Source organism: Cydia pomonella, chromosome 4 (assembly GCF_033807575.1).
Source record: "Cydia pomonella isolate Wapato2018A chromosome 4, ilCydPomo1, whole genome shotgun sequence".
NCBI lineage: Eukaryota > Metazoa > Arthropoda > Insecta > Lepidoptera > Tortricidae > Cydia > Cydia pomonella.
The window spans coordinates 618,697-630,930 of NC_084706.1; the positions used below are offsets into that span (position 1 = coordinate 618,697).

The following is a 12,234-nucleotide window of genomic DNA, read 5'->3' on the forward strand; positions in this document are numbered from 1 at the left end:
AATTTTGCGTTCCAGAAGTGCATGGAGGTTATTATTTTAGTTATTTTGTTTTTAATTTTTGTTCCTAATAATTATAAGATATAAAAAATGTTTTATATTCATTGTTCAATGACTGAATATTAAAGTTTAAATTCATAAAATGCAGTTTTTTTCACTTTTTATATGTAAACCGAAAAATCACCGAAAAACCGGAAAACCCGGTTTTGTAATGTACAAAAACCGAAAAACCGGTTTTCAAAAATACTAGCGGGTTTGTGACCCCTAAGCACGACTGGGTCGTATTCTACGCCATTTTATACTATAATAGCTCAGGTACACCACTAAAGCTTATTTTTTTTAAATTGGTGGTGGTTTATTACATACTAAATTTGCACGGGAGCGAATATGTGCGGTGACCTCGGTCTTATGTGGTCCGTCTAGTATATTTAGTACTAATTTTATGAAATGATTTTTTCGGCTTAGGCCCTAATCTGTTAACTAAAAAGCCATTGTTTCTTTTATGGAGAGGCATGGTAGGCGCGTGCCAACGCAACCAAAGAACAGCTCATTCTGAGATAACGAGTTTCGGTAATGTAGGACGCCTGACGCCTGTCACTAAACAGAATTGAATTTACACCATATAAAAGGTGTAACAAACATAGTGGGGATTCGTTTAACGGCATATTCGTTATCATTCTCTGAGTAGGAAAAAGTAGAATACATATTTTTTTTGTTTGACATGAAATTTTTTTGTTGGACTCTGTATGGAGGGAGGGTTATGACCTGACCCATAGAAAATAAGATTTTTTCGCATCAAACATTTTTTTTTAACTTTTATCTAATCAGAACAAGACAACCTGTAAAAAGGACGGTAAAATGGCTTGTTAAACGAGTTTATTCCCGTTCAGTCAGTGGCGGTAGCATTGGCAACCGCTGCATAAAAGAAACAAAGGCGTTTGTTTAACAGAATAGGGCCTGAGCCGTAAAAATCACTTCATAAAATTCATACTTAAATTGAGGTGTTCTGTGTTTATGTATAGTACCACAGTATAAGGAAGGTGTTTGTTTTAGACCCAGTAGTCCAACTTCGAACATTTTATAATTCTCGTGCGGAATTCAAAATCTCGGACGCAGGGCTGTTCGAAGGCATTTCTTTTATTTTTAAATTTCTTGATTATTTTAATTCCGGTACAAACATAGAATGGTAAGTATCATATATGTATATAATAGACGTCTATGATAATTATACACGTTGTTACAAAAATACTGACGATATATTTAAGAGCAATTAGTTTCATATTCCGAGTAGGAAAAGTAAAAGATTTTTTTTGCGTCAATTCTAAATCCCGACTGCAGCGCCACTACCAGTACTGTACCAAAAAATGTCTTGAGTAATAAAATAAAAATATAACTAACTAATATTTTTTGCTCGCCGGCGACGGTCCGCCCAGGCGCAACCCTTAGCAAACATGCTTAAATCTGTCGCGTCGTCACTTTTGTTTTTACCTACCCGAGATCTTCACATTTTTTTTTGTTCGAAGTTGGTCTACAGTTCTACACGTTATAAATCGGTGTACACTGATAGTACTGACCTTACCGCAAGCCTTGCACTTGCCCTTTTCACTGCGGCGGTGCACCCAGTGGTGGTGGATGGTGGTCTGCTCGCGGTACTGGCGCACGCCCACGTCGCGGAAGGTCGGCTTGCACGCGAACTGGAGGCGGTTGAGCAGCGCGTCGAGGCACCCTTCGTGCGTGATGATCCTGCACGCTGAGCACCTCATGCGGGTACCGATTTTCTGTTCAAATAAATGTTTATATTAGTATTGATGGTGTAAATATAGGGTGACACAGGCATGGTGATTAATATCAATATCAGGCATTGTCCTGCGTTAAAAATCTAGATAAACGAGTCTTACATAGATAATAGAAATATTTTTCAAGTTTTTATTTTACCACTTTGTCGGCATGAATTATTAATATATTCATATCATGCCAAATTGCATTTCTCTAGCATTAACGATCACAGAAGAAAGCTTCGGACAGACAGACGGACATGACGAAACTATAAGGGTTGCTAGTTCACTTGCACTTGGTTTCCGTAGAAACATGAATTAGTGAAGCTTTGTATTGGTATTGAAACAGGATGGCAGTCTAATTTATGGTAGCCGCATAACCTATTTTAACTTTTAACGCTCTGTAGCGTATCGTAATCATCTCTCTCTATCACTCTGCTATATTAGTGCGACAGTAACAGTTGCGTTTCGTTCGCTATACGGAGCGTTAACGATTGGCACGTTGGCTACACGGGCTGGTACCCTACTTGATAAAAAGTATTAAAAATGATTATTCCATGTGTCGTCATGGTTGTGGCTAATTTGTATTTTGATATTCTCTGTACATATTTAGCGTTTAAGTTCTTAACGAATTTTAAATACAAAGCCACAGTTTGATTCCCGGATACTTTGTTTTTACCTACTAAGTACTTATTTCCTGTTGCAATTAATACAAACCGAGTAAAACAAATAGAACAATTACCTATTTACAACGTGTTGCAACTTTATTCCAAATATTCCGATATTTTGTCAAATTAACAGCATAAAAAGTGTAAAAAGTCGTTTTATACAATTAATTATAAGTTTTTCTTCAGTTGTTTGGTAATATTTCATCATATTAGTCAATAATTTAGAACCTTTTGTGTAAAAACCTAAACTGTTACTTTACGCTAGGGCTTGAGAAAATGTTCATATGACTGTTTCGATAACTCGTCGGTATATTAATAGGTATGTCATTATTTCTTCACAAGATATCATTAAGATATTAACCTTTATAACCGACTTAAATTAATAACGATGGTTATAATATCTTTTTTGAAGGTGCATATGTTTAGCGGTAGATTTTAACTTCACTTTCCAACACAGTACTAACATTTTGGCCACTTTTCCACGGCATGGCCGCTAACGGCGCTAACACAAGGAAACACAGATAGCGACAGATTATACTTGTACACAGCGTACACACGACACCCAACCCAACTCGCAGTAAAAAAAGGCGTGAAATACAAATAAAAAAAAAGAAAATTAAAGGTCCTATAGGCGCTAATAGGGTCTAATAATAGTAATAATACTCGTATAACATTTTTTTAATAAATAAAACAAACACATTTGAAAAAGTAGTCGATAAAGCAGTCAAACACCGATAGATTATTAATTGTATGTTGTAACATGACATCACTATTTTTGATCTCACATAGATAATTTACGCACACACTTGCATTTCATTTTTGATCGCACTTTTGAAGTTTGACAGGCGTTCTTGTTCATCCTATTTCTATGGTCAGAACACGAAGTTGTTTAATGTAGCGATTAGTCGGCGACGAGCTCGAAGTCTTTTGTCGCGCTCGCGGCGGCAGTGGTGGCCCACCGCTGCGATAATGGGAGGCGCGCGCGACGCGGCTCATTAATCTTACATTCAACTACCCGGCGACGCGGCGCGGCGCTTACGACCGACCAACAGCTGTCACATAATAGGCAGGAAACTTGCTAATGGCGCTGAGGATATTAGGACTGAGGAAATTCTTATATTCTTAAAAAAAATGCCGCGGGTTGAATTTTAGAGTTTTTCATCCGATCAAGGTGAAAATCCATATCTGAGGATCCGAGCGGCCCTTCATTATGATTCTGAAGTCATATTTGGTAAAAGCGCCCTCCATTTTGAATGAAACGCCCGATATCTTGAATGTCTCCATCTTTGCTCTCATCATATAAAATATATATCATGATCATCATTCATCATATAAAAGCAAACATGGAGAAATTTTAGATCTCGGGCGTTTTTGCCAAATTTGACCTCAGAATCATAATGAAGGGTCGCTCGGATCCTTAGATATCGATTTTCATCTCGATCAGAGCCAAAATGCAGAAATCTAAGATGGCGGGCGTTTGTTTAATTTGGACCTCATATTCATTATAAAGGTCCTTTAGGATCCTCAGATATCGATTTTCATCTTTATCAGAGCAAACATGCAGAAATTCGTATTGAACACGTCGTCATAGGAACAGTTTGTATGGGAATAGTACATTACTATAGAGGACGGGAAACGAAGGGTTGCAGGCCAAGTAGATATAGAGGGATACGTGGCCGGCAACCCCGTTTCTCGCCGCGATATGTATAGTGCTTTTCTCAAACTTGCAATGAAATAATTTTAAATAATAGGATGATGATGATGATTGATGATGATGATTGTTATTATTACTTTCGGGTTATTAAAAGGGGAACACAAATTTGATTATTTTTACGCTACGACGCACGGTTTAGGAGACAGCCCTATAAAGATTTCTGCATGACTGAAAAAAAAAACTTTATGGGGCTGTATCTCCTAAACCGTGCGTCGTAGCGCAAAAATAATGAAATTTTTGTTCCCGTTTGAAACCCTGAATTAATATTTAACAAACACAAAAAAGACAAAAAACCATAATGGCAGAATTTTGCTTATAGGTTTTTTATGGTTGAATGCCAAGACGTGCCATAATTTGACGTTTAAAAACAAAAGAAGGTTGCCTTACAGGCCTAGGTGTGTAAGGCTGTATGAAATTCCTTTACATATCATCTCCACTCATCGCACCTGATATACCTGGTATTTCCGGACCTAATTTGAAGTAAGTCATGTCAACATTTCATTACAAGTTTGAGAAAAATAGCATTATTGTTTTTGCTATTTTCCTCGCATTCTTTCCATAAATTTTCACCGTTCAAATTCAAACCTTCCCTGGACCTAGAAATATTCCAATACCAAAATTAGCCAAATCGGTCCAGCCGTCCGCGAACTTAACGAAAAGTTATAAATAGCAGCGAGATACCGGGACTTAGTAAGAAAGTACACATAAAAAACCTCCACCTACAACGGCGATTCGTATTTACTATCACAAATTTAAATTATTAAAATAACAACCTGAACAAATTAAAAATTAAAGTCTCTTAATATAAGCTTACGAAAACTGATGAAACGACAGCCTTAAGGAACACAAATACCAAATACATAGCCCCCACCATATTCCTTGGAAGCTGCAGTGAAGTGAGTAATATAATTCGGTCAATGAAAAACACGAACTCTACGGGGTATGATGGAATAACAACCCGGATTTTAAAAGCATGCATTGAGGAACTAGTTCCTGATTTGACCCATTTAGTGAATGTTTCTTTTGAGTTGGGAAAATTTCCAGACGCTCTAAAAGTTTCCATAGTAGTGCCGTTATTTAAAAAGGGAGATAAAGCTCTCATGAGTAATTACAGACCAATAACACTGATACCGATCATTTCGAAGTTATTTGAAAAGGCAATTCACAATAGGATTATGTCTTTCGTAGGAAAGTATAAAATATTAAAAACTGAACAGAATAGGTTTCAAAAAAATAAATGCACTACGCTTGCTGCATTTAACTTAATTAATAATGTGACTAGAAATATAGATAATAAATAAAAAAAATAAAAATAAAAAGCATTTATTTCGGACAATATCCATAACACACAAAACAACAAACAATCAAAATATTTACATTAAATTAACATTATTCATTACATTAAATCAAAATTATCAATTAAATTACATTAAAACATATATATAATAATACGCCCACTGCTGTTATATTTTTAGACATGACAAAAGCCTTTGATTTCGTGTCTCATAAAGTTTTAATTCAAAAGCTTCATAATTATGGAATAAGGGGTCCAGCATTGGGTTGGATTACATCCTACCTAACACACAGACAGCAATGTGTCGAAATCAAGGGCTATAATGCATCAACGTTAACTCATCATAGGTCCTCGTATATAGTTAACACCGTAGGAGTGCCGCAAGGCAGTGTACTTGGGCCGCTACTTTTTTTGTTGTGTATTAATGATTTACCTGACATAATGACACATAAATGTACGCTGTTCGCGGATGACTTATCGATAATAGTGAAGTGTAATAATAGTAGACATTATAATGATGATATAAATAACACAATTAAATTAGTTATAGAATGGCTGACATTAAATAATTTGGCAATTAATCTTGAAAAAACTCAAATTGTACAGTTTTACAATGCAAGAAGTAGAACCATGACATTAGATGTACGCTATAGTAACACGAAAATCAGAGAAGTTGATAATGTAAAATTTTTAGGACTAATGTTAGATAAGAATTGTAACTGGAAGAACCATGTTGATGTAGTGTGTAGCAAACTTATGACCTTTGTATATGTGTTAAGGCGCCTTCGTAAGATTTCCGATTTAGACACAATTTTTATGGCTTATCACGGTTATGTCGAATCAACCTTAAGATATGGTCTAGTTCTTTGGGGCAATTCTACAGACATCGATAGGACATTTATAGCCCAAAAGAAATGCTTAAGGACAATGTGTGGCATCGCTACACGAGAATCATGTAAACCTTTATTTGAGAAATATGCAATTCTGACGCTATCATGTTTATATATGTTTGAAGCAGTCGTATTTGTAATAAAGCATCCAGAAATGTTTAAGAAAGCTTCAGCGATATATCCAAGGAGTACGAGAAATCAGGACAGACTCGTACTAGACATAGTTCCTAATAGTGCCCTTTTTATGAAAAATAGTTACCACATGTGCATCAAATTTTTTAACTCAATTCCAGAAAATTTCAAATTTCTCCCTTTACATTTATTTAAAAGACAGCTTTATCAATGGCTCAAGGAACAAATGTTTTATTCAACGAGTGACCTCTTCGACAGGAACACATAATTACAGTTACGAGCTTACGAGTACGTATATTTTAAGTTTAGTTTTAGTGCTTAATCTTAGTCTAGTTTTAAGATTACTTTGCATGCTATTGTGTAGCAAAATATGTTTTTGTACTGGATTTTTTACTTACCACCACCATTGTGTACCATATTTTATGCGAATAAAGGACTTTTACTTTACTTTACTTTACTTTATCAATGGTTGTTTAAAATGCATAACAACATCCCATATAAAGACTGTTGTGATCAAGAGAAATCAAAATAATATGATCCTAGCTAAACTATACGTTGACGACCGATTTGGCCTAGTGGGTAGTGACCCTGCCTACGAAGCTGATGGTCCCGGGTTCAAATCCTGGTAAGGGCATTTATTCGTGTGATCAGCATGGATATTTGTTCCTGAGTCATGGGTGTTTTCTATGTATTTATATATTATATGTATCGTTGTCTAAGTACCCTCAACACAAGCCTTATTGAGCTTACTGTGGGACTTAGTCAATTTGTGTAATAATGCCGTATAATATTTATTTATTATTTATTATACGTGAAAAGTAATCCCATATTTTTTTCAGTGTTTGTTGGAACGACAAGCACATCATTTATCCGCACAATAAGGCATATTTCTTTCGTTAAAGATATAATTTGAATACTTCTTACTATGACTGTCACAACGGGCCGCCATTTGCGAACTAAATAGCTCCGCGGCACAAAGTTGACGCCCCGCCCGCTTCGGCACAATGTGTGTGGGGTCATTTTGTAGAGCTAGTTCGACATCTATGTTTATTATCAATCGCTGACCGAAGGACATGCAGGATTAACCTTTTTCGCAGTAAAGGTGGATTAGTGTCATGAAAAATATACAGCATAAAGAGCGGACAGTTTACTAATAAAAATAGTAAACCAGCGGCTACCAGACGCTGCATGCGCAATGAAAGCGCTGGCAATAAACTAATCACTGGTAATGTAACTTCAATTTGAAATAGTTTAACTCCGCTCCGCGCGAACATGGTACTTGATGGTACGTCTGTAACAGACGAGTACCCTATGCAACATAATTTGCGCCCCAAACAATAGTATTACTCATAGTAATGTTGTTGTTTGTGTATCCGGGAAACGAAGGGTTGCAGGCCAAGTAGATATGGACAGTGATACGCGGCTGGCAACCCCGTTTCTCGCCGAGGTTTGTAAGTATAGTGCTTTTGTCAAACATGCAATGAAATAAAAAAAAACTGTTGTCAGTTTGGTTTATTCATTATTTTACACCGCTAAAAACAAATTACGAATCACTACTGTTTGATGATTGTATGCCAAGACGTTGTATCACAATTTGACGTTTAGAAACAAAAGAAGGCTGCTTTACTGGTTTTGGCATAAGGCTGTATGAAATTCCTTTACATATCATCTTCACTCATCGTACCGGATACGTAGTATTTCCGGACCAATTTGAAATAAATCATGTCAACATTAATTTCGATGACCGGTTTGGCCTAGTGGGTAGTGACCCTGCCTACGAAGCTGATGGTCCCGGGTTCAAATCCTGGTAAGGGCATTTATTCGTGTGATGAGCATGGATATTTGTTCCTGAGTCATGGGTGTTTTCTATGTATTTAAGTATTTATAAACATTTATATATTATATATATCGTTGTCTAAGTACCCTCAACACAAGCCTTATTGAGCTTACTGTGAGACTTACAAGGAAAGGTACCCAACTGTCCGGTTCCGATTTGATTTATATTTATATATGTTATAGAGTAGTCTAAAATAACAGACACGTTATTTTTTTTAGCTGCCCAAACTCAACCTATTGGGAGAAATTGTCCTCCGAAGTACTAAAAAGTTACTAAATCTTCTAACTCCTATAGAAATAGAAAGTGATGCTCAAGCAACTTGCTAGTTAATGGCTGGTTTGAGTATATGTTTGAAAACAGCAAAAAATAATGAGCACGTGTTTTGTTATATCGTCTAAAACTCATTTTTTCCAAAAAAAATCGACATTCGAAGTTTTATAATATCTTATCGCTAAAGTTAGACATAAAGACGGGTGTTTTTTTAGTAAAACTTGAGTTTAAGCAGATATAACAAAACACGTTTACATTATTTTTTCCTGTTCTCAAACATATACTCAAACAAGCCATTAACTAGGAGGTTGCTTGAGCATCACTTTCTATAGGAGTTACAAGATTTAGTAACGTTTTAGTACTTTGGAGGACAATTTCTCCCAATAATAGGTTGTGTTTGGGCAGCTAAAAAAAATACGTGTCCGTTATTTTAGACTACTCTATAACATATATAAATATAAATCAAATCGGAACCGGACAGTTGGGTACCTTTCCTTGTTAGTCAATTTGTGTAATAATGTCCTATAATATTTATTATTTATTCCTTTATTTCACTTTCTTCTTAGGATTATGTTTTTTACAATATGGATATAAAAGTAAAATATATAAATACATTAAAACATACTATACAAAACACATATAAACACATTGTAATAAACTTAACCTAGGGTGCCGCCAGCAGCGGGGCAGGGCCCAAGCTGCCGGTGGTCAGGGCCGCAGAGAGAGGAACCGACGTACTATACGCGCCGTGTCCAAAATTACTACCTTCTGTATCTGACCCTTGATCCAGCCACCTAGCGAGAGTCTCTCTAGGTGTTGGTCGGTTGTTGTTGGTTGTGGTTGGTTGGACTCTTCGCTATGAGACTGTTCGCTGATACGACTATCGGAACAATGATCGTCGAGTCAACATCCCACATGGCAGTAATCTCGTGAGCCAAGTCTAGGTACTTGCTGGATTTGTCCTTCTCGGCTTTGGGATGGTGACGTCGACGAGCACGGCCCGGCGCTGTGATTGGTCTATCAGCACGATGTCAGGCTTATTGGCAACAATAGTTATTATTATTTATTATTATAATACTTATGTTATCGATTCGTTTTTGTATCTGTATTTGTATACACCTATACGTAGTTATAGGGCGCTTGTGCCGATTGCGGAACCAGTAATAAACTAGCTTGCAAAGAAGATGATTGTTTCACTCAAATATCTCGGTTAGGGAACCCTAACCCCGCACCCCAGACCCGGAGCCTACCTGTACGTTCAATCGAATACTTGGTTTCTTAAAGTGAGGTAAATACTAACGGCATTATTCTTAAACGTCTGTCAAATATAACAAACCATTGACAATCGTTTGTCCCTAACCGTCATTTTGACATTTCTGTTAGAATTTTATGAATAAAAAAAATTGTTTATTTCGGATCAACATAATCCATAGATGCGTTAGTAGAATGCATCTTAATAGCCTAAGGGTTAGTGTTGTACACTAAGAAAAACAATGCAAAATATGTAAAAACTAGAATTGAAGACACAACAAACAAAAACACACGAACCTAGCCAATCGACATTCTAAAATACAGATTTCAACTTACACATCATTTCATTATAATACGGTACCCCTAGTGTAAATTTATTCGATAGCGAAACGTGACGAAAACGAACGTAATGCAACGAAAACGAAAAGAGACTTAACTCAAACACGTACGTCACGTTTCGCTATCGAATAAATGTACACTAGGGGTACTGGACTTAATCGCGTAACTAGAAGATGTTGATGTCAACTTTAGCTAATGTTTTCCGAGCCCACGAGGCAATGTCGCTGCCGTCCTCAAAACGTCGGAGGTAAAAAAAAAACATTTGATTATATGCGATTAAATCCCGTTTTATAATGTAATGGCATTCTAAAATAACTTGTGACATGAACATTCAAGTAACATCAATACTTCTACTGGCTCTATTTTCTATGCATACATTTTTGTAGCAACGAATACTAGTACCAGACACAGATAGGCATTATGTCGTAAAAGTGCATGCCAAATTTCATGCAATTCAATCCCGGCTCTGGGTCGTATCTGTGGTTCAGCAGGTCTCCGTTGCGGTTCAGCGGGGAAACGCAGTGGAATAATGGGGACCTTAGAGCCAGTACGATCCTGCAGGGTGGTGGGCGGGTTATTTAAGATTTAATTTTATAATATTTTGACTCGTGTGTGTTTGATTTGTTTTTGTTCTGTTTTATTTATTGATAATTTAGTGGTATTTCTGTAGAATTATAGTTTAAATGTGATTTTATTTTTATTTAATTTTACTCTGACATGTTTTTAATATACGACATTTAATTAAGTTCAGGTGGGGTAATAGCACAAAATAAAAAATAAACAGAAGGTCCGTTCCCGCCGTTCTTGAAAATACATACCTAAACTTGCCCGACTCACTAGGGTTGCTTCTGTATTAATTTCGAATTTTAAAAAGGAGTAGGTAATATAAGTTTACAGACATACATACACCGATTCGTTTATACATACATCTTATCATGTTTACATTCCTTAGAGACTGCATTTTGACGTACATGCCAGTAGGTACCTGCGTAGCGGCGGGGACGTCAAGTGAGCAACGCGTGCACAGCCCGACTAAGCTCTGCCCGAGAGTGCCCGAGACCGCCTGTAAATGTAACGTCTGTGTGCGTAAATGTCACGTCTGTGTGCGTGCGGCTAAATTGAAATTGAAATCTTTATTGTCATATTGTGAGTTACAATGATCTTAAAATTATGTCAGGGTAGAAGCATCACAATCAACCGCGATGCGGCGTACAATGTTAATACTAAAACTAATCTTACAGCTAAATAATTATACAAATATTACATGTGATGCGAATAAAATGATTGGTACTGTGTCAATAAGGTAGGGTCGCCTAAGATCGGACGCTTTTTCGTCGAGTTCGGGCCATGATAAAAAAAATTGCTTTTATCATTTCCTATAACTATTTTACAAATGGACTGCTAGAGGAAATTATTAGCAATAAAACAAATAATCTGGTCAATTTTCGTTTAATTCGATACACGCTGTAGATTATACGAGACACGCCTTCAAAGTGACAGAATAGTTTTCTTGACTACTTTTCAAAAAAACCTGGCGAAGCCAAAGTTCGGACTACTGCTTAATTTCACCCTTGAAGCTGTGGCATTAGAGTGCACAAAAGGAAAATATCCGGTCTTAAATCGAAAACAACATACCACAAAATCGTCCTGTAATTTTGCTTGGTGTGGCAAACACAGGTAATTATTATTTTTTTGGCATTTTTAGTCCGATCTTCCCTCCCAAGCATAATATGAGCAAAATTGAGTTTCTCAAACTTTACTCAGTCAGCGTCGAGTAGCAATGTTACATTCGGAAGATAGAGATTTAAGACCGGACGTAATAGTTGGTATGTGCTAAAATAGGGCTGAACTGAACTAAACTCATAGATAAATATAATTACACTATATACCTAATTCAGAACCCATGCAGATAAATGATGGAAGTAAAAATGGCTGCCTGACAGGTTTAGTGTTCCAGCGCTATTTGAAAATTTTGAGAACCACTGCATTTTTTTTAGTGCTTTAAGATCGGACTATTTTAGTCCGTACTTTGGCAATGGGAGAAAAGTCCGGATCTTTGTTTACAGA

General features: G+C 36.5%; 1 protein-coding gene across 18 annotated transcripts in view; it reads right to left on the reverse strand.

Moving 5' to 3' along the window:
• The window catches only part of LOC133516798 (eye-specific diacylglycerol kinase), a 342,395-nt gene that overhangs the window by 86,838 nt on the left and 243,323 nt on the right, over window positions 1-12,234 (reverse strand). For all 18 annotated transcript variants that reach the window (XM_061849758.1, XM_061849756.1, XM_061849755.1 and 15 more), the window contains one exon: window positions 1,572-1,775. In XM_061849758.1, coding sequence (XP_061705742.1) covers window positions 1,572-1,775 — 204 coding nt within the window. The remainder of the gene's footprint in view (window positions 1-1,571; window positions 1,776-12,234) is intronic.